General features: G+C 52.1%; 1 protein-coding gene across 6 annotated transcripts in view; it reads right to left on the reverse strand.

The window, feature by feature from the left end:
• Positions 1-180: 180 nt before the first annotated feature.
• The window catches only part of ZYX (zyxin), a 26,221-nt gene continuing 3,386 nt past the window's right edge, over positions 181-23,015 (reverse strand). Inside the window, exons 1-11 of one of the 6 annotated variants that reach the window (XM_030854078.3) lie at positions 9,632-9,773; positions 9,420-9,532; positions 8,553-8,766; positions 7,870-8,069; positions 7,627-7,719; positions 6,981-7,511; positions 2,876-2,996; positions 2,561-2,730; positions 2,235-2,413; positions 1,341-1,461; positions 181-758 (exon numbers count right to left, since the gene is read on the reverse strand). In XM_030854078.3, coding sequence (XP_030709938.1) covers positions 654-758; positions 1,341-1,461; positions 2,235-2,413; positions 2,561-2,730; positions 2,876-2,996; positions 6,981-7,511; positions 7,627-7,719; positions 7,870-8,069; positions 8,553-8,754 — 1,722 coding nt within the window. In that variant the 5' untranslated portion in view covers positions 8,755-8,766; positions 9,420-9,532; positions 9,632-9,773 and the 3' untranslated portion in view covers positions 181-653. Of the gene's footprint in view, positions 759-1,340; positions 1,462-2,234; positions 2,414-2,560; positions 2,731-2,875; positions 2,997-6,980; positions 7,512-7,626; positions 7,720-7,869; positions 8,070-8,552; positions 8,767-8,896; positions 9,031-9,419; positions 9,555-9,631; positions 9,774-23,015 lie in introns of those variants that run through there. The other 5 variants (XM_060305193.2, XM_060305192.2, XM_030854077.3 and 2 more) reach the window with 5 other exon arrangements.

Genomic DNA, 23,015 nt, shown 5'->3' on the forward strand with positions numbered 1-23,015 from the left:
AAGTAAAAAGATAATTGTGGGAGCTGGGGGAGGGTTTAATATATATTATATACATATACATATATATTTTTGTAAATAAACAGAAGCTGAATTTTCAACTTTACCCCAGGGTTTTTATCACTCTCTCTCCTCCATCTCACCCTCAAGGGCTGTAGGCACAAAAGAGTCAACTGCTAAGAATTCTGGAAAACACCTTTTATTTGTAGCTGTAGCCACAACCTGGCAGCACAGGGGTGGGTGGGAACGTCCAGGCTGGTGAGCCCAGCCCAGCCTCCCAGCAGGTCAGGGCGTTTCCTGGCCCTCAGCAAGCAGAGTAAGAGGCTGCTGGAGGGCCAGCTGAGGGCATCGGTGCAGCAGTGAAAGCAGCAGCGCTCAGTCTGGTGCCCCCTCAGGTGGGGTACCTAGACGATGGTGGGTGGTCCCTGCAGGATCGGGGAGGACTGGACCCCAGGGCTGGGACTCTGCAGCCCTAGGCCATGTTGGGTGGGGCCCTGGATCAGGGCACAAGGGATACTGGGGTGGGGTCCGGCATGGAGGGAGGGGCTCGACATCAAAAATTAATTGTGGGGAGGGTGAAGGGGGGAGGTGTTCTCATTGTGGGTGGTCTGCTAATGGGGAATGGATTTGCAGTCAAGAAGGGAGCCAGTCCTCACTCAGGTCTGGGCTCTGGTGGTGTGGCATTTCCGGCAGAGCACGTGGCCATCCAAGGGGAAGCAGCCGTTGTCGTCCGCCTCGATGGACAGTGGCTTCCCACAGTCCTGGGAGAAGGAAAAAGAGTGCACTGGCGGGGAGGCCCCCTAAGCACCCCACCTCCCCTCTTTAAATTAGGAAGGCCGGATGCTTCATGGCTCAGCCATGCCCTCGTTATCTGTGTCCCCCAGATCACAGCCGCCTCCACTCCTATCCCCGCCTCCATCACCACACTTTCACTGTTGTCCCCTAGGACTCTCCCCAGGAGGACGGGCAGTGGGTAGAGCCGCTTCCGAGGCGCCCGCCCCAATAAAGGATGTGCGGCCTCTCCCACCTGTCTCACCTCTATTCTGACTCTCCTTTAACCTCACTGAGACCCCCAGCCCTACCAAAACAAAACAACACGCTTCCCTCCCATCGGTCTGTCCCCTTTCTTAGTTTATCAGCAACTCAGTGACCTCACAGAGGACCCACACCCTGCAGTCCTGGAGTGACAGGGAAGCATCTCTGCTGGGCGGGCGTGGATGCCGTCTCTGTCCACCCTCAAAATTGCAGCACTGATTTACTCCAGGGCCCGGCGCTGTCCATCGCTCATTGGTGAGCAGCGTCCCACCACCTCCCATCCCCAGGGGGCCGGGGTGATGGCCGACCTCACACTTGTAGCACTTCATATGGAAGTTCTTGTCCAGAGCGACCACACGCACGGTCTCCTCTCGGCCAGGCTCGGGCATGATGGGCTCTGTGCAGACGGAGCACCTGGGGGCATACTGCCTGCGGGGCAGAGAGCCGGGTGCGAGTCAGAATGGGGGCGAGGGGCACCGGCGCTGACCCCAAGAGTGCAGGGAAATGAGATGGCAGACTTGTCCTTACCTCCTGCCACACCCACCCTGCAGCTCCTGCAGAAAGCACCCCCAGAGGACCCCATACCTGGGACCCCACACCTGGAACCCTGCCCGTCGCCTACCCCGCACCACGTGGCTGCCTCTGCCCAACTGCTGAGGGGCACAAGGGGTGTGACGTGCTGGCCACCCAAGGTGGAGCCCTGAAACGTACACCTCCCACACACTCAGAGGTGGGAATCCGAGTCTGCAGCGTCCCTGCTCCCACCCTTTAGCTACGTCACGGGATCCTGCCAGTGGCCTGAGCAAGTCGCCACCTTGTAAACACCGTTTCTAAGGGGAAACCCGAGTTCCAAACAGCTGATCTCCAGAGGAACTTTTAGAATCCAGCCTGTGTGCGAGGTGAAGTCACTGCAGCACACAGTGCTGAATGCAAGACCACACCCAACATAAAGAGCTGGGCCGGGGGAAGGGGACGAGCCGGGGGAAGGGGACGAGCCAGCTGCAAGGCTCGCCATCCAGGCCAAAGGCCGCCGGACAGCTCAGTCCAAAAGAACTGGTGTCTGCTGTCTACAGACAGGACGTGGGGACAGAAAGCAAGTCCAGGCGTTTGGAGCCGTCTTGGGGGCAGGGGGCAGCCTGGCTCCCAGAAATATGGGAGCTGGCGCCCAGAGAAGAGCCCGGCGGGGGGCGGAGGATCCCCACCTGTGGTAGTCGGGGACGCAGTGGGGCCGGCTGGCCGGGTCCACGATGAAGGCCGTGCCCTCGAGGGGGCAGGCGCAGACGACACAGGTGAAGCACTGCGGGTGGTAGGCCCTGCCCGTGGCCCTCAGCATGCGGTCAGTGATGGGCTGCCCGCAGGCGTTGCACTTCTCCAGGGTGTCCTGAGGAGGCAGCAGCAGGAGGCTGGCCGGGAGCCGGCACCCACGGGCCGGCTGCCAGGGCACGGCTGCCCCAAGCTCGCCCCCCACCCCACCCCCACCCCCACCCCGGGCTGAGCCCCAGGGGTCCCCAGCCCGACCCTGACTCACAGTATAGCAGCCCTCACAGTACGGCGCCCCCTCCAGGCTGTAGAACTGCTGTCCCTGCAGCCGCTGCTCACACTGATGGCAGGTAAAGCAGGCGATGTGGAACAGCTGCCCCAGAGCGCGCACCGCGGGTTGAGCACGTGCCAGGGGCTGGTGACACCGGCCACAGGACTCTGGGAAAGCCGCAGAGACGGAAGTGAATGGGACGAAGGGCGTGAAGCTTGCAGGGGCTGAGCTGGCCTGGGCAGGGAGTGGAACCACAGACAGCGGAAAGCACGGGAACGGAGGAGATGTCCCTGCGGGCGGGCGGGGGCTCACCGCTGGCGGCCACGTTCTGCCTCTGAGGATGCTCCATGTCCTGCATCAGCTGCTGCGTCAGCTGCTCCAGCTCCTCTACCTCTTTCAGAGTCAAGGCTCCTGGGGCCCCAGAGGAGCGCACCTGCAACCCCAACACTTTCCTCACACTCTCTGACGGGTCACGCCCTCCAGGGACCCGCCCCAGCGGCCTTACCCACTTCCTTCCAAAAAGGACCAGCTCCCCTCCCGTTTCCCAGATACTCAAGTTGGCTGGACCCAAAAGGCTGCTCGTCCTCCCTCCCCAAGGCCCAGCACCACACAAGGAAGGGGAAGAGGACGAGACTTCCACCCGCTTTGCCCGGAGCCCCTGGGCAGTCACAGGCAGGCCAGAAGGACGGAGCGGACGCAGGCCACGCACACAGCAGCGCAGGTCACCGAAGCACTGAACACACCAGGCCACGCGTCAACTCCACAGAGCATGCTGGGACATGGCCCCCGTGAAGAGACCGGCACGCGAGGGCGTGTGCACCCACACGCGCGCACACACCTACCCGTCCCGCCGGCTGCCGAGCAGCCCCTGTCAGCGTGAGGATACAACACAGGCGGGAGTCAGGTTAAACCGCAGGGCTGTCTGCAGGAGCCCAGCCCGCAGCTCCCACGAAGAGGTCCTGGGGTCCCTCCTTAGAGGGGGTCCCTCCCCAGTAGGCCTCAGAGAAGGGCCACTCTCTAGGCCAGCCTAGCCCTCCTGTTAGGGGATCCTGAGACAGCTGGAGACTGGGGGTGGGGGTGAGGTTAGGGGGGCAGTGCCAGGAACCCTGAGATCTCCCGGGAGGAGGCGCTGCAGGGGCTGTCCGGCCTGTAGCAGCATTTCCAGGACATGGTCCCACGGGAATGCTGGGTGGGTCTCCATTACTAAGTCCACCCGGGACCGAGGCCCCCGATACTGAATGCCCTACTTGCCCATGCCTTCACCCCCCTAACACCCGGAACTCAAAGCCTCCCAGCCCCCTCCTCCCGTGGCCACCTTCCCCTCAGCCCTGGCTCTACCACCCTCACACCTGTCTGCGTGGAGAGTTGCATCCGCCCGGGGAAGCACAGATCCATCGATGCTCCGGCTCTCAGCCATTTGCCCCGCGGACTCCTGCTACCTCCTGCCTGTAGCTGACTGTGTAAGTCCCCTGTAAGCCCCCGCTTCTATGTAAGCTTCCCCTTTTCCTCTCCCGGTCATCCCTTCTCGGGGACAGACAAAGAGGACACAGCCAGCCCTTTCTCTCTGGTGCCACTTAAATGCCTCTTCCATTCTTTGGAAGTATGAACCATTCAAGCATCAGCCCTCCTTGGGTACCCACGCTCCCCCACGACACACCAGTCTGGCCACTGTTTTCCCTCTCTGCCTGCGAGCACCGGTGTCCCAGCTTCAACATGCATGGCACTCAGACCTCTGCAACTCCAACAGCTCCCAACGTCCCTCCAGCTCAGGCACCTTCCACCATGGGACACCCTGGACCTGAGATTTCTTGGTCTCTGCCTCCAAGACCCTGGGCGTGACCTCCCAACCATCACCTCCTCCCCCTTTTCCCATCCACATCTACTGAACGAACCTGCTCAGAAAGGCTTTGGTTCCTCTGCCTCGCAACCCTCTCCACGCGCCTTCTACATCCAGCCATTCTGGCTTGCCTCCCCTGAAGCCCAGCCCCTCGACAATCGACTCCTACAAGGCTCTCGTGGCCACTCTTGCCACCTTCAGCCACCACCACTTATCTGATCCAATCTCAACCCTGGGTCACGCCACCACCCGCTTCCTGCTTCTGCCTCCCAACTGCAGAAAGTAGGTGGAGAGATCCCTGAATGCTGCAGAGGGAGTTCACCAAACACGGCAGCGCCCTCCGGCCCTCCAGCCTCAGCTCGGCTGTCTGGTATCTGGCTCCTATGGGTTCCCAGTCACCTTCCCCATGGCAGCTGTTCCAAACCCTTGCATCTCCTCCAGCCCCCAACTGCGTCGTCGCGCCCTGGCTCTCACGGATGACCTCACCTCCTACGTGAGCGAGGAACTGGGAGCTGGCCGGCTCGAGCTCCCTCTCGCTCCTCTCTGCCCAAGACTGCGGCCACACAGTCCAGGGTCTCTGGGCTGGGAAAGCCCTGGGGGCGGGGCGGTCACCAGCAGCGCTCTGCTCCCCGCTCTCAGGCAGAAGAACCCCTCTTCCACGGGCTTCTTCCCCCTGGTTCCCCCCCCCCACACACACACACACGCCTTCCCCTCCCTGCCAACCTCTGAGAACAGGCCACTCTATCTCCGGCCTTATTTTAGTCATCATGCTTCTCAGACCCCCACTGAAGAGCTCCTCGGCCATCATCCTCTTCTCTGAGATGCCACCCTGATCTGTGACTCTCCTCCTCCTGCCATTCTTCCCCCTGGTCCAAGGTTCTTCCCAGGGACCCGGCCCCTCCTGTGTAAGTGTCCCCGGGCCTTCAGTATCACCACATACAACCAACGCACATATGCGCACCTCAAGCCCAGGCCCTCTCCTGCCACCCATCCCCCATTGCTAACTGAATGACAGTTCCAGCTGAAAGAAGGTCCTCCTGGAACCTGTTGCTCAACATGCTGACAGCTGGACCCACCTCTTCCGGTCCACACCATTTCCCCTTCTGGACTTCTCTATTTTGTCAGCAACACTGTCATTCCCCAAAACACCAGGGCTTTTTTTTTTAACCCCTCCCCCTCCTCTGCAACTGTGTCAGTTACTGAGCCTGGAGGCTCTTCCTCCTCTCCGGGCCTTATTTTTCATTTCCACTAATGTTACTGCTGCCCAGGAGTGAATCCCCACACGTCGCTGACCTCCTGCGTCTAGGCCACACCTCTGCTGGAAAAACTTTTCCAAAAGCACGGCTGTCACCAGACCTCCCCACCCAGACACACACCACCTCAAAAATCATTACTGCCTCTCCAGGACCCACAGGCTCCCTGGGTGCGCTATTTCATCTCCTTCCCACTAAGCGCCCTCCCACCTCTCTAAGCATGGCTCTGTAATTTCCCCACAGGGACCTTCCACTTTCTATCCTCCAGACACCCCTGGTGTATCTGTGCCCTTGAGTTTTGTTCATGCTGCTCCCACCCGAATGCCTGTCCCTCTCCTCTCTGGATTCTTAAGTCCCACCAGCCTTCGAGGCACAGTAGCACCATGATGCCTCTTCCTAACTTCCCAGCCTCAACAGTGGCTCCCTGTGTGGAGTTCCTGTAACGTAAGATTCTGCACAACTCATTGGCACTTAGCATCTCTTCCTACCCTGTGCCTGTACACACACAGACATCCATGCGGTCAGTTAACTCCGTGGCTGGCTGGACTAGATAGATGACTGGCAGGGTCCCTTCAACCCAGAAGATCAGCCTCCTGAACTGGAAGGCAGGAATGGTCAGGCAGGAGTGATAACTGTTCTGTGCTGGGCGTTCCTGTGCTGGATACAGACCCACAGCACTTTCCACACTTTAGCTCACTTAACCTTCCCAACCATCGTAAGGATGGATAGTGAACTGAGGCTCAAAGTTCACCTAACTTGCCTGGGGTCTTGGGAGCCACAATTCTATTCCAGGTCCACTGACGCCCTCGGGCTCAACCTCTTTGCGATCTCTTCCCTCCGGAGTACAGAGCACAGTGCCTGGCACTGAGCAGAAGCTGGCTGGCTCAGCCAGTGTTTACCAGTGGCTCTTATCACCAGATGGGCCCTCAGGCAGTGAAAGCACTCAGAGGAGCAGAGATTAACTCAAGACTCCAAGAAGGGGGAAGATCTGAAGTTGGACTGCTGATGATCTCATCCCTCCTCTTCAACTTTCTGGGGCAGGGCGCAAGGGAAGGTCGACCAAATCCTCCTCCTAACTCAGAGCCTGTGTGCTCCCCCTGACTCCCAGTCGGGCCCCACCCAGCCCCAGACCCTGCCAGGCTCTCCTCCAGAAGCGCTTTCTCTTGCCATTGTCCCACCATTCCAACCGCAGAGGCTGAAAACTCCTATCCCACCACCCCACATCCACCCCACTTTCCGGGACCACCTCCCTCCTCATTCTCGGGCTCCTGGCTTAGCCATGCCCCCAGCCCCCTGGTGTCAGCCTGGTCTTCCCACCCTCCCTCACCTGGTTTTGGTTTTGAGCCGGTGGGGGCACTGCGTGCTGCTTCTCCTGCACTTGGGGCTTCTCCTTCTGCTGAGCATAGGTGAAGCTGGGGGGCTGAGGGGAGCCTGTGCCAGTGGAAGAGGGAGCTTCAGGGGGCCCCAACTTCTGAGTGGGCTGTGACCCGGGTCCACCTGGAGCTCCAGCGCTGAACTTGGAAGCCACAGGAGTAAACTTGGGAGTCACTGGAGAAAACTTAGGGGTTGGAGATGGGGCAGGGGGACCTCGGGGCTGGGTGTTAGCCAAAGGCACAGGCTGCGGCTGGGGCTGGACATGCATCTGGACCTGAGGCTGGGCCTGGGCCTGGGCCTGGGCCTGGGGCTGGGACTGCACGTGAATATGTGTCTGGCTCTGAGGCTGAGCCTGCGACAGAGGCTGGGAGCTAGCAGGGGACTTCCAGGGAGGCAGGGGTGCTGTGCCCCCAGTTGCAGGCTTAGAACTGGACTTGGAAACGAATGGAGTGGTGACCGGTGGGAGTACATATCCAGATGACACCTGCAAGGGAAGGCAGAGGGGAGAGAGGAGTGCCTTAGAGAGGCTTCTGCCCTCCATAACTCCATCCCCATGCCCTTCCTCCCTGCCCTGCCTTTCCTACTCTCCTGCCCCTTACCCGGGCTTTGAAGGGATCATTCTTGGTCATGTCATCCAGCAATGAAGACAGAGAGTCGATCTCCAGATCAATACTGCTCACCTTCTCCCTGGGCTAGAGGGTCAGGGGTCAGAGCACCCATCCCAGTTCTCCACTGCCACCCCACCCCCCATGAGGGCAGAGATGCGGGGAGGTCAGCGGAGAGGATCCTCCTCTCCTTTCCTTGGGGTGTCCACTGTAGCTGCCTCTCCCAGGCCTCCATACCTGTGGTGGGAGCTGTATGGGGGCCTCAGGCCCTCCCTCCTCCACTAGCGGAGGCGGTGGGGAAGGGAAGATCTCCTCCTCCAAAGGCGCAGGGGGAAACGGTTCCTCGATCGGGGGAGGGGGAGGGGGGAAGGCACCTCCCAGAGCGCCCTCGGCGTCGTCGGCCTCCCCAAGCACAGGAGGAGGCGGTAAGGGAAAGTCTGGTGTTGGAAGGAGAGAGAGGACAGTCAGCAGGGACCCCTCTACGCTTCCTTCAAGTTCCCTTCCTTGAAGTAGCAGCTCTAACCCCCAACCCAATAACTCTCTCGAGGGTCCTGGAGCGTACGGGAAGTTAACGGGGTGGGGGGCTGGGCGCAGGACGCCCTGGGAGCACTGGGTCAGGAAAGGCCGGGGCTCAGCCGAGGAGTGGTACATCTCCCATTACACTTCGGAAAACGGACCCAGAGGGGAAGATTCGTGCCCCACATTCCCGCCTCCCACCCCCAGGCGGGGGACCTGGAACAGTCCCAGGAGCCCTGGCCCCCAGCCATGAGCTCCACGATGAGGTAAGAACATCTGCTCGGGACTCGGTGGCTGCGCCCAGCCCCCTCCGCTGCGACCTCTCCAGACATCCCCAAATTCCCGAAACCACTCCCCCCAGGCCGGCGCCCGCCGAGGTCCAGCCCCCAAGCTCGACCACATACCTTCCGGGGGCGGCGGGGGAATCTCGCCCACGCGGCCCATCTGTGCGCGTTGGGCCCCAGCGGCCGAGGAATGCTCGCCGTCCCCGGGCCGGAAAGGATTCACTTTGGGCTTTGGGGCCACCACCGGGCCGAACTTCTTCTGCGGGGCGTAAAAAACTGGAGCCGAGACGGAGATCGCGCGAGGCGGGCGGGGGGCCGCCATGGCCAGGCCGTGCTGCGGGGGGTGGGTGGCCGGGTTACGCAGCGCCGAGCCGGGCAGAGGACCCCCTCGCCGGCCCGGCTCCCCTCTGCTCCCCCGTCTCCCGACCCCGTGGGCGGCCGCGGAGCGGCTCCCCGCGCCTCACCGCGGGTCGGAGCGTGCGCGCCGCGTCTCGGGTGGCCGCCTCGCAGCCGGGTCCGCGGACTCTGCGTCCCGGTCCCGAGCCGCCTCCAGCCCGGCGGGGAGGGACGCGGGAAGAGGGAGGGAGGGAGAGGGCGGGGAGAGAGCGGCGCCGAGACCATACAAGGAGCGGCCCGGGGAGGGGGCGGGGAGAGGCGGGGAGGGCGGACGGGGCAGGAAACTCCCCCAGGAAGGGGCCCTGATCCTGCCCCGGGGCCGGAGACTTCAGCAAGGTCCTCCCGCCCCCGCCACCCCCCCCCGCCCCCGCCGCCCCGGCCGGGCACGGACCGCCCCTCCCCAAACACAGGCCTCTGATGTCATTTCCTGACTTGACCCCCTCCACACTCCCGCGGGTGCCCGAGATCTGACTCACTGTCCCCACTCCGGGCTACGCCGGCGGAGGTCGGGCGGGGGCCCCAGAGGTGCCCAAGCAGCCCGGTGGCGCCTCCGCCCCGGCCCAGCCCCCTCCTCTCCGGGCCTGCAGTTACCTGCCTCCGCCACCTCCAGCGGCTCCTCCGCCTTCCCAGCCAGCGGCCAGCCCCGCGCCCCAAATCCCCTCCGGGTCAGCCCAGACAGGCGGGACTGGGATGGAACTGGGCTCCTAGGTGGACGGGGATGGTGAGTGGGGGGCGTCCTCCCCGCCCACGGCCCCCTAGGCCCTCTGTGCCCTGGGGCAGGGGCGGGCGGTGTGGGCACGAACCTCAAGGATCCTTTGGGGGATCCTAACCAAATCCTGGGCAGCTACTTAAGGCTTCGAGGAATTCGCATCACCCGCGACCCGCCTGCGGATCGGTTAAACATTGCAGGAGGGAGAGTCGCGGCGGGTGGGGCCGGGCAATGGAGGTGGGAGGGCGGGGCGGAGGCGAGCGCGGCCAGCGCGCTTGGGGCGGGGGAGAACCGACGTGGGCGCGGGCTGCAAGTCTGCGCCCGTCCTTTTTCGCCCACCGTGACCCACCCCTCGAGGAGGCGGTGCGCGGCCGGGCGGCCCTCGGGGGATTCGGAGACTGCGCTCGGTGGAGCCCCCCATTGGTCCGACCGGATTCCTCAGCCTTCTTGTGCCCTAGGTCACAGGAAAGGGACAAACCTGGGTTCGTTCTTTCTTTCTCTTGTCTTTTTTTTAATTGAACATGGAAACTTACCGAATTGCCTCCTGAATCCTTCCACACTCACTACCTACAAACTATGAATTCACATGGCCTTTTGGCTTGTAAGTCCAGCGTATCACCCTCAGACGCTTCCTTTTCTCTCACTCTGTACTGCCAGACTGCACTGCCATCTAAGGCAGTCCCCTCGTGCACACTCTACTCAGTGTTTCCTTCCAAATTGGCTACACCCTACGGTCAACGAGCATCTGTGCTACGCTCTAGAGATTGTCCAGACTCACTCCTTACATTTCCCATGAGAAAACAGGCTGGGAACTTAAGAGGTGGGCCCAGGGTCACGCCCAGTAAGCTGCAGGATCTAGACTAGAACTGTGTCTCTTTGAGGGCTCTGATGTCAGAGCTCATTCCTCTCCACCCTGGTGTCAGGTGAAGCAACCCTGGGTACAGGAGAGCAACGTGAGGCAGCCGGAGTGCCCAAACTAAGGGACAAGTCTCTTTGTTCTCTCCACATCATTTTCTCCATGGATAAAAGAGTGATGATATTTAATCCACGTACCTTATTGAATTATATAAAGAAATAAATGCAATATCATATCTGAAAATGCTGTGTAATACCCAGTATTATTATTCAATTCGCAGTTCTGACAGGTTAACCTAAGGCCATTTTCCCCATATGTCCCCTTCCAGGTTTCCAGGCACGTCTCTCATGGGCCCTGGTTTATGCATGCCGTCTCCTTCCTTCAACTTGATCAAATATTTAATCACACCTAAGACTACCTCTTTGTCTCCTTCTCAGACCCCACCGATCTTTCTTTTCTCTGGTGTCTTATTGCCTTTGTCACCGGTATTTCTCACAGCCACAAGCATGTATAGCCATGTATAACATGAAGCATGCAGTGCAGACCTTCTCTGACACGTATAAGCTGGTCCTGGGCCTGTCCCTGTGAAGATCTGCTAGAAATTCGATACTAGATTTCCTGTGAGACCAAAAGTCTCATCGCCAATCCTTCAAAACATACCCACTTAGGAAAGTTAGGAAGATGGTTTCCAGTAAAGCATCACAACAGTAAAAGCCATCTGCCCTCTCAATGTCTCCTTAAGGAATGTGCATGTGCAAAATATAGTATGTTTAATTGTTAGGCAGCTGAACCTATTTATAAATCAAGAATAGACGAGTGCATAGGCAAGCGCAGTTTGACTGACAACTAAGAGCATTCGGGACGCAGAATGCTATTCGGGAAGCTAAGAGTTTTAAGCCAGGCATTCTAAATACAGGTAGAAACACACAGAGTATCCCAGAAGGACAGATTCACTAGGCCAGGATGTCTCAAGTGGAGTTGCAAGGTCAATGCTTTTAAAATGCACACAACCAAAATAAATTAATTAATTTAATTAAGTGCACACAATGAATAAGAGCAGTCCTAACGATTTTTAGTTATTTTTCTTAAGTAAGCAACTCTAATTGATCTCCTCAGGTAGTGTGTGTAAAGTGTAGTGCAGAAGTACACGTTCCGCCTAATCGTTTCCAACAGCTTGAGGCCAGACAAGAGAGAGGAAGAAAATGGGCAGTGACCTTTGCTACTTAAAACATCTCTACACACCTCCAAGGATTTATATCCACCAGGTGCCAGAAAGTCTCCTTCAAGGGCGCACAACATAAAGTAAGAAGTTAGAAAGTAGTAAAGAAAAAGAAGAAAGAAAAAAAAAAAGGAAGGAACAAGGGCAATGGCAAAAAAATAAATTCTGAAATGAGAAGAGGGATGCGATCACGAGGTTCTTTCCATATGCTGGCTGCAGACGGACTGAGGGTCAATTATGTGCCAGGTGCTGCGCTAGGCGCACAAACAACAGCAAGGACAGCAACCACCGTAACAACCACAACAATAACAGCACGCACTTAGATAAAGCTCAGCATGGGGTGCTAAGCACAATACCTATTACCCCACTTAATCTTCACAATAAACCTGTGAGGAATGTACATTATTATCCCATTTTTCAGTTAAGAAAACTGAGGCCAACTGGATGTTAGATTTTCCACCTCCTAAACTGCAGAAAGTTTCTTGCAATGCAAGTATTTTATTATTTGAATACAGCCCTGCCCCCTACTTACGTCCTTGCAGTGCATCACTTGCTCCCTCAGGAGCGCCCGCTTGGTGCATCTACAGCCTCTTCAGGTCAGCCTCCAACTCCATCCCCCACTTTAAGTCCTTGGGCCACCATTTTCTTCTTCCATTACATCGTATCATCAAATTCTGTCTGTCTGTCTGTCCATCTGCATATGTGTATACACACACACGTTTTGTGTATGTGAGATACATATATGTATTATATATTTGTGTAATAGAACATTTCCAGAGCCTTCTCAAAGAATTGTTAACAGTGTTAGGTGTTAGGACATAGAATTGGGGGAATGCAGAGGTCTTTTATAACTGTCTTTTTCTCCATGAATATGTATTACTCTTATCATTTAAAAAAAAGGAAAAGAAAGGAGAGAAATGACAGAGACATCATCTCTTTTTCCTTATATCAGAGTGTTTTCTTGCACTGAATACTGGGTGCAAGTGGTCTACAGCTCTCCCAGATTTACTCCTCTCTTAGTCCCACTTGCATCTGCTTGTCAGGACAAAAGAATCTCTCATCCGTGGGACTGCAGGCATGATGGAAGGTAGGGTGGGAATGGAGGTGGGGGTGGGTGAAGTCCCAGCAAGGCCCAGGGATGTTTGTGGCAAAGCCAAGGAAGAGCAGCTCCCTGCTCTGCCCAGGGGCACCCACACCCCGCGCCCCACCCCTCCAGTCTACCCCTCATCCCCCTCCCTACGCCCACCTCCACAATGGAAGGGATGAACTTAAAGCCACAAATAACCCCCCTTTTCCTCCTTTCTTCCTGACATCAGAACATCATCGTCTGTGCACTTTCTCTTCCATTCCCCAACCTCAGTTTAACCAATATTTACCAATAACATCTATGTTATAGGCACCCGGGATATAAAGATAAATAAGCCCAGTTCTTTCTTTCAAGGTACTCGATCTAGAGTAAAAACACTTAAGTAGGTATTTTTAGTATAATCAAGTAAGTGCTAAGATGAGATAACAAAGTTTTCACCCACCCAGTAGTGCTGGCTTGGTGTGGCTACACTAATTACAATAGCTGGGTGGACTTCTCATTATTTAAACCTCATTATTATATCTCACCACGTCTGAAGCAGCAGTGAGGATTCCAGGACTAGGGGAGCAAAGCCTGCATAGGGCGTTTAGGGAACAGAGGTCCAAAGAGACACGGAGGCTACCCTGGTGGCGCAGTGGTTAAGAATCCGCCTGCCGATGCAGGGGACACGGGTTCGACCCCTGGTCCGGGAAGATCGCACATGCTGTGGAGCAACTAAGCCCACGGGCCACAACTACTGAGGCTGCATGCTACAACTACTGAAGCCCGCGTGCCTAGAGCCCGTGCTCCACAACAAGAGAAGACACTGCAAAGAGAAGCCCGCGCACCGCAAGGAAGAGTAGCCCCCGCTTGCCGCAACTAGAGAAAGCCCGCGCGCAGCAACGAAGACCCAACGCAGCCAAAAATAAATAAAGAAAATACATTTTTAAAAAGAGAAGAAGAGGCACGGAAGTCTCCATACACCCCAAGGTCTGAGCCAGATGGGCACCCAAAGAGCCTGCCAGCATCAGTCAGGCAGAGATGTGTGGTGGTTACAGGGGCAGAACGAGGCAGATGGTCAGATGGCAAAGAGTCAGCAGCCAGGGGAGCTGGGAAGGGCAGACAGGAAAAGAGGCCCAGGGTACCAACAGTAGCACAGGCAGGTTGCTGGCGCTGAGGCCACCGCTAGCGGAGCATCTGCTGCTTCCCTTCCCCCTGAACCCAGGGGAAGCCAAAAAATCAGAGAGCCAGGGCTAGAAGCTAGATTGTTTGTCACTGAAAATAGCCGACTAAGTCACTACAGGAAGTAGACATGTCAGGGAGTGGGGACGTTAAATACAGATAAATAACCTAGTTGCCTCCCCACCCCAGTCCCTTTAATAAGGTGGTCCTCATGTAAAGAAACCCACCAGGCTAGCCTGACGCAGGAAGTGAGTGCCCCTGAGCCAACCCTCAGAGCTCACTCAAGGTTCCTCAAGCGCCTTCCTGCCACCCATTTAGTTCTTGTTGACCTTGCCATCCAGATATATGCTGCTTCAGAACGTGGCCAATGGGCGCCCAGTCTCAGATAAAGGGACGGGGACCCACCCCGAACAGCGGGTGGCTTCATACCGAGGCTTCTCAGCATGCTTGAGAGAGTTGGAGACAGGCCTTCTGTTCCCATGTGTGAGATGCTCCCGGAGGACACTTAGGCCACAGAGCAACCTACCCATTTCCAGCACAGCAGAGGAGGCCTAGCACAGTGTCTGCCACCAAGCCAGGACCTCAGATACACTTACTGACTGAAATAGAGTTCCAGAACCATTGAAATCTCGTACTAGATCAAGGGAGATCCTGCGTTTGAGAAAGCTTAAAGGCTTTCTATAACATCTTGGATCATTCATTTGTTTACTCCACAAGTATTTATTGAGGATCTACTAGGTGTGGGACACTTTGGTAGGTGCTGGAAATGTAATATTGAGCAAAACCAGACGTGATCTCAAGCTCTCAGGGAGGGTCCATGCCCTCAGGGAGTCAGCCAGGGGAGATATTAATCAAATAATCACAAACAAAATGTAAAACTGCCACTGTTACCAGAACCTCAGGAGAAAGATTGATGATGCAAGTGCTTGAGCACATAACTAACTGGGAGATGTGTCCTGGCTGGGGAGCTCCAGGGAGGGATGTGCAAGCTGAGATCTGAAAGATTAGGAGGACTTAACCAGGCAAAGTGGGAGGGGAAGCATTCCACGCGGAGGGAGCAGCATTTGCAAAGCCCTGGGATGGCGATGAGCACAGCCTGTCCCTTGCTTGCACTGAAGGAGGCAGGCATGACTGGGGTGTCCGAGAGCGAGGTGTAGACACAGGCTGCAGCAGAGCTGGACAGGTGGTTGTGCAGATGCTGATCGCGTTAAAGCATTTTGACTTTGTCCTGAGAACAGGGAGGAGTTGCTGCAGAGTTTCAGGTTGAAAAGAATGGCATGAAAAGGCTTGAGAGCTTTGAAAATCTCCCAGGATTTCCAATCTTGGGACAGTGTGGAGAATAACAGAAAGGTCCAGTACAGATGTAGACAGACCAGTTCAGAGGCGATGGTAGAGCTCTAGGTGCAATGGGGAGGCTTGTGGAGGTGGATAGATTAGAGGGCTATAGAGGACATGAAATCGTCGACGGGACCGAGTGATGGATTGAGTTCGGGGCTGGGGGTTGGTAGGCGGGGAGAAAGAGACGTCAGGGATCCAGCGCAGCTGCTGGCTCAGAAGGTGGTGCTCTCTGCTGAGAGGAGCAGGTCTGGGAGGAAGACTGTGTGTTTGGCTGTGGACGTGCTGAGAAAAAGAGGGTGTATGGTAAGCAGTGGGATATCCAGGTCTAGAGCAGAGAAAACAGGACTGTGCTGAGAATCCACATTTATGAGTCATCGGCCTCCAAGTAGTCATTCGAATCTGTTATTGGATGACAAAGTCGCCTAGCGAGTATTACCTGCGAAGCTGAGAAAGCTTAGGATGGGCTCTGATGGATGATAGTGTTTGATGGGTAGCTGGAAGAGGTAGGCCTGACTCTCACAGTAAGGAAGCCCTTCCGCAGACTCCACAGACTACACTCTCCAAGCCTCCATGTCTCCTCCAACAGGAGTGAAGAAAGGACCCCTCTTTCCCTCTAATCCTCTTACACTCACTGCCTTGCCTCCATGTGCCCTGCTCCGAGACCACCAGAACTAATTACATTAAGCCCCTTAACCCCGATTTGTCGGTCAGCCTTTCCCTCTCTACTTGGTCCTTCTCAGCAGTATACTGATAGGCTATTGTTTGCCCCACCTTAAAAAAAAATTGTTCTCCTCCCTGCCACTCCATTTCTCTGCTCATTTTTGCACAAAACTTGAGTTTTCTATACTCGCTATCTCTGGTTTCTCTTCTCTCATTTTCTCTTAACTTGCTGCAATTATCTTTTTTTATATAAATTTATTCATTTTTGGCTGTGTTGGGTCTTCGTTGCTGTGCATGGGCTTTCTCTAGTTGCGGCGACTAGGGGCTACTCTTTGTTGCGGTGTGCAGGCTTCTCATAGCAGTGGTTTCTCTTGTTGCGGAGCACAGGCTCTAGGCTTGCGGGCTTCAGTGGTTGTGGTGTGCAGGCTCAGTAGCTGTGGCGCATGGGCTTAGTCGCTCTGCGGCATGTGGGATCTTCCTGAACCAGGGCTCAAACCCGTGTCCCCTGCATTGGCAGGTGGATTCTTAACCACTGTGCCACCAGGGAAGTCCTGCAATTATCTTTTACCCCTACCACTTCACCGAAATTACTCTTCTCAAGATCAGCAATGACCTCCATGTTGCTAAACACAATAAACGCTTGGTTCCCACTTTTCTTGACATATCAGCTATATTTGATTCAGTTGTTTGCTCTCTCCTTTGTGAAACAGTCATTGGTTGCCTCACTTTCTGCACATCACATACTCCTACTTTTCCGTCAACCTCACTGGTCCATGTTTCTCAGTCTCCTTGTTTGTCCACAACTTCTCTGCTAAGCCTCTAAATGTTGGGGTGCCCCAGGGTTGAGTCCTGGTATCTCTTCTCTTCTTTTACTCTTTCTTTGCTGATTATACCCAGTCTTAAGCCCCTAAATGCCATCTATATGCTAATAATTCCCAAATTTATATCTCTGTGTTGGACCTTTCCTATGACCTAACAACACATATATCCAAACTCTTACTCACAATTCCCACTTGATTATTTTTTTTAATATTTATTTAATTTATTTATTTGGTTGCACCGGGTCTTATTTGTGGCTTACTGGCTCCTTAGTTGCGGCTCACTGGCTCCTTAGTTGTGGCACACGGGCTCCTTATTTGTGGCATGCAAACTCTTAGTTGTGGCATGCATGTGGGATCTAGTTCCCTGACCAGGGATCGAACCCGGGCCCCCTGCATTGGGAGCATGGAGTCTTAAACAACTGCTCCACCAGGGAAGTCCCTCCCACTTGATTACTGAATAGACATTTCAAATGAAATATGTCCAAAACTTAATTCCTACTCTTTCCCCCTAAAATTTGTTCTACCCATAATCTTCTTCATGTCACTACTAGAAATTCTATTCTTTGGCTCAGGCCAAAAACTTTGGAGTCATCACCAACATTGCTCTTTCTTTGGCGCTCCAAATCCATCACATCTTGTAGATTCTGTCTTCAAAACATTTCCAGAAACTGACCACTTCTCACCATTTCCACCACTGCCTTTTTGGTCAAAGACTCCATCATTTCTTCTGATTTACTGCAATAGCTCACATCCCTACAATCTACTCTCAATATAGCAGCCAGTGTTATCCTTTCATCTTACTTAAGAGCATGTTATTCTGATCAAAACTCTTCTTCCCTATTTCACTCAGAATGAAAACCACAGTTTTTTTTTAATATCATGTCTTTTTTCATTTTCATTATTTTGGAAATAATAGGTATGCATAAGTGCTTTGATGTATATTTTCTATAATATACCTATGTCATATATATTAGCATATATATAAACATATATATGTGTGTATATATATGAAGTAAATATTTTAAGTATGATTCAAATTTTCAATGTCTGTTTTAAATTGACTGCAATTTTTTTTTTTTGACTGCAATTTTTTTCTTTGCCTTTTGACCTCCTTCACCCTTTTCTCCCACTCCTTACCCCCCACCTCTGGCAACCACCAATCTGTTCTCTGCATCTGTGAGCTTGTTTTTGGTTTTGGGTTTTTCTTTTTAGAGTCCACATATAAGAGAGTTCATATGGTGTTTGTCTTTCTCTGTCTGACAAATTTCACTTAGCATAACGCCCTCAAGATCCACCTATGTTTCCACAAATGGCAAGATTTCCTTTTTTTTGGCTGAATAATATTCCATTATATATATATATATACCACAATTCTTTATCCAGTTATCTATTGATGGACACTTAAGTTGTTTCCATATCTTGGCAATTGTAAATAATGCTGCAATGAATATGGGGGTGCAGATATCTTTTTGAGCTAGTGTTTTCATTTTCTTAGGATAAACACCCCAAAGTGGAATTGCTGGGTCATATGGTTGTTCCATTTTGAATTTTTTGAGGAATCTCCATACTGTTTTCCATGGTGGTTACACCAGTTTACATTCTCACCAACAGTGCTCAGGGGTTTCCTTTTATCCACATGCTTGCCAACACTTGTTATTTCTTATCTTTTTGATAATAGCCATTCTAACAGGTATAAGGTGATATTTCATTGTGGTTTGGATTTGCATTTCCCTGGTAATTAATAACGTTGATCATCTGTTCATGTACCTATTGGCCATCTGTATGTCTTCTTTGGAAAAATCTCTATTCAGATCTTCTGCCCATTTTTCAATCGAGTTTTTTGTTTTCTTTGCTATTGAGTTGTAGCAGTTCTTTATATATTCTGGGTATTAGACCTTAACAGATATATGATTTTCAGATATTCTCTCCCATTCCAGAGGTTGCCTTTTCATTTTGCTGTCTGTTTCCTTTGCTGTGCAGAAGCTTTTCAGTTTGATGTAATCCCACTTATTTATTTTTGCTTTTGTTGCTTTTGCTTTTGGTGTCAGATTCAAAAAATCATCTCCAAGACCAATGTCAAGGAACTTAAGACCTGTGTTTTCTTCAAGGAGTTTTATGGTTTTAGCTCTTACATTCAAGTCTTTAATCCATTTTGAGTTAACTTTTGTGTATGGTGTAAGACAGTGGTCGAGTTTCATACTTTTGCATGTCACTGCTCGGTTTTCTCACCACTATTTATTGAAGACTGTCCTTTCCCCACTGTATATTCTTAGCTCCTTTGTCAGGGAGCAAAGTTACAGCAGAGTACAAGGCTCTCCCCACACTGGCCCCACCTATTCTCTGAGCTCATCTCCTATGACTCATTCTGCTTCAGCCACATTGTTCTCTCTGCTCTCCTTCCAATGTGCAAAGCACACTCCCACCTCTGAGCTTTGCACTTGCTGTTCCCTCTGCTTGGAAGGCTCTTCCCCAGACACCTGCCTTGATCACTCTAGTATCTCCTTGATCACTCTATTATCTCCTTCTTGTCTTTCTTCAAATGCCACCTTCTCGGTGAGGCCATCCCTGACCACTGTATTTAGAACTACATATACCAACACGCTTTACTGGTTATCCTCCTTTCCTTCACTTTTCTTCATATCATTTATCACCTTAAATATATTATTCAGTCCTGGGTTTCAGCACCAAAACCCACTACATCACTTATCTAATTCGTTTATTGCTGTCTCCTTTCCACTACTTCTCACTAGACCCTAAGCCCCATAAAGGTATGAGTTTCAGCCTCCACCACCTAGAATAGTCCTGATATATAGTAGAAGTTCAATAAATACCTGTAATATAGAACGAATGAATGGATGGAATGAACTAATGAGCAGTCAGAAAGGCAGGTAGAACACCAGGAAAGAGTGGGGACAAGGGAGTGTGGACTGCTCCTGGTGTGCAAAGATTAGAAATGAGCAAAATCGACTGACATAGAGGATAGAGCAGACCCCTGTGCGAGCTGTTTCAGGAGAGTGAAGACGCCAGACTGGAGTCGGATGAGGACTGAATGCAGGTGAGGAATTGAAGATGAATGTCAGCAGCTCTTTCAAGAACGTTGGCTGTGGAGGAAACTTGAGAGATACAGGGAGAGAAAGATCAAGTGGCAAATTCCAGCTCTTACCTCAGAATGCAGAAATTACTCCTACTCCTTCCCTAAACCCAGTTTTCTGGTCACGGTGGCTAGAAGAAGCGACTGCCTGATGTCACCTATTTGATTCTTCCTTGCTCTGTCAGTGGCTCTGGGATTTACGAGTGCTGAGAACTCACTTGATCTCCAAAGATCCCATCTGGTCCAGCTCTCTGGGATTGATGAACTCCAGTGTTGATTGCCTACCTGGCCTCTGACTTATGGTTGCCCAAACTCTAGGCCTGCTTCCTTGGTCCTGGCATCCTGCCTGGTCTGCTGCTGCCTGTGACCAGGACATGATGATTGTACCCTGAGCCCCTGCATATGCTTTGGGGCAGGAAGCAGTAAAGCACTGACACTGTTCCAGGTCCTCTGGGTTAAACCCTCCCCTTCTCTGAGAGAGACGTAGGAGCCCATCAGCCCAGAGCCCAGGCTTTTCTCATCAGAATGTTTGGATAATACCCCCAAATCTGAAGTGATTCTGTTCCAGACTTTCCCACAGTCCTGTTTCTCCAAGAAAAGACAGGGCAAATGCATTCCCTTGATAATCTAAAGAATAGACTATTAGAGTCACCAGGGAAACATTTGTTCAAGCATTCTTCTCTGCTGAATGGGAACCTTAAGATCCTTCCTGCGAAATGTGTACTCAGGCATGCTGACCCGCCCATGGAAGCTTTAGCTCATGCGTGGAGGTGTGTATCTGGGGACAGAACCAAGGTGGGCAGGGGTGAGTGGGGAGCCACCACTGCCCACGTTACTAAGCTTCCTTTTCGTACTCCACACTGGAATGAGCTCACCTTAAATCCCTAATATTTTGCAAAGGTTTCAAACCTCATCTAAAAAGTCAAACGCACAATAACCTGTGCTGGTGTAAAAGGTTTTATCTTCCTTGGTGTTGAACAGAACAGAGATTGGTCAAAGGAGACCTTTAGGCTCATTTGAAGCCAGAGAATTTCTCCTATGGAACATGTCATTCTGCATAACTAGCTGCCCTGAGAAGTCCTTCCTTCCTCAGTAAACTTGTTCTGCTCAGGAAACCCCCTGCCCCAGCATAACAGCCAGGAACCTCATCTACTAATTACATTGGAAATCCAGAGGACGGTGGGTGTGGGAAAGAGAGCTCCACAGACCACCAGCACAGCTTCTGTGGCCACTTCCTACTCTGTGGAAATACAACTTACACACTACCAACATTCCCACCGTGGACCCATCCGTGACTTAAGTCTGAGTCTTCCTTGATGTGTCAGCAACCCAACCCCCAAGCCCCATTCTTCGTCTTCCTGTTCACTGGGTATTGAGGAAATTAATCCCTTTTAAAAGAATACAGACTTCCATCACCTTTCTCAGACTCTTCTGATTTCCACCCAGACCCCATGCTATTCCAGGCAACTCAGTGCCAAACAATCTACCCCAGCCCTGTTACAGAGCTCCTCTAGTATCAGCACACCCACTTCTGGTGCCTTAAGCAAATAGGGCCTCCCATGAGCCACTAAGGGCTTCCCACAAGCTGACTAAATTTGGAAGCAGCCTGAATCACCTACTTGTTGCGTCGAGATACAGACCCAGATACGATACACAGATGTTTCTGTGATAGTACAGGTCTTTGCTGTCATGTTTTAGAGCTGCCTTTCCAGTTTTGGGGGGCAGGCCTGCCTTTGGTGTGTCTCTTTCAGTCCTGCAGATAAAAAGGGCCATATCTTTGTTCTTGGGGACCCAGTCTTCAAAATGGGATGATGAGTATCTTGCTTGGTCCTTTAAGTTGGTACTATTAACCAGACTATTAAGCTCTTGCAGAATTAGAGACTTCCACCACCACTATCACCACCAAATATGTACTTAGAGGCCAGGGGTTCTTAAATTTTTTGTGCCCTGGATCCCTTGTCAATCTGGAAAATCCATGGTTTCCCTCTCAGAATAATATTAAATGCATAAAACAAAATACAGATTACAAAGGGTACCAATTATATAAAAATAGTTATAAAATTGTGGTATAGTAGTATATCTGCTTCTTTATAAAAGCATTAAATAAGTAAACGTAGAGGCAGGTTCAATACTACTATAATTTCAAAGTAGTGATGAACATAAAGAATGTTGTAAAAAATCTGCCACAACTGTTGTATAATAGAAACATCTGCAATTTTCATGGCTGATAAAGACACAGTACAATACCTCTGATACAACTATGGTTTGCTGCCTACATGCCTAATTTAAGTGGATGGGGAATTTCGGTTACAAGTTAGTGAACGTAATTTTTTTTCCCATCCAAGGTTATGGATTCTGGATTCCGTCCATGAATCCTGGGACAAGAGTCCCCATTTTAGGCAGTACTGGCTCTCAGCTTGGTTTGTCCTTCTGTCCAAGACCTGTCCACAGGAGATTAGGAGCACGAAGCAGCAACCACAGAGAGGATGGAAGCATAATTTCACCTTGGTGTTGTGTCCCAAAGAGAGCCAATAAGGAAGATGCCAGTGTCATGCTGGGGCATTCTGCCAAAGTCCTATATTTTTAGACTTTGGAAATGGACTGATTAATATTGTAATTTCATTGAGAGTCAATCTGTAACTGATGAGTGGAACTGGACGTTTGTAAAATATAAGCTTTCTTCAAGGAATCCCATAAATTATTTGGGATGGAAAGCCTGACAAAAGGCAGGAGAAGAATCTATGTGTGTGTGTTTGTGTGTGTGTGATTTTTAAACAAAAATTGATACACTGTAATCCTTATAGCCTGCTTTTTTATAATATCGCAATGTATCATGAATAATTTTCAACAAATAGTTATAAGATAGTATTAATGGCTGCATAATATTCTATTATAGGCATATAGCATAATTTATTTAATTAAGCCCCAGGTTTGAACATGTGGGCTGTGTACAATCTTTATAATTATTATGAAATTGTACTCTGATGGATGCTGTAGACTTCACCTTCGTCCACATTCTATTTTTATTTTCTTAGACTATTTCTATAAATGGAATTGCTGTGTCACAATTTAGTAACAATAGTAATGCATGTTTTGAAGATTTTTTGATCTGTACTGTCCTCCAGAAAGGTTGTTCCTGTTCATAACAGAACTAGAATCTTTGACCTTGGCTCAGAACACAGCAAAGAGACTGGAAGAATGTCTCTAAATGGTGAGAAGTAAGAAGATTCAAGAAGCAGGAAGGA

The sequence above is a fragment of the Globicephala melas genome, chromosome 9 (genome assembly GCF_963455315.2).
Source record: "Globicephala melas chromosome 9, mGloMel1.2, whole genome shotgun sequence".
In the NCBI taxonomy this organism is placed as follows: domain Eukaryota; kingdom Metazoa; phylum Chordata; class Mammalia; order Artiodactyla; family Delphinidae; genus Globicephala; species Globicephala melas.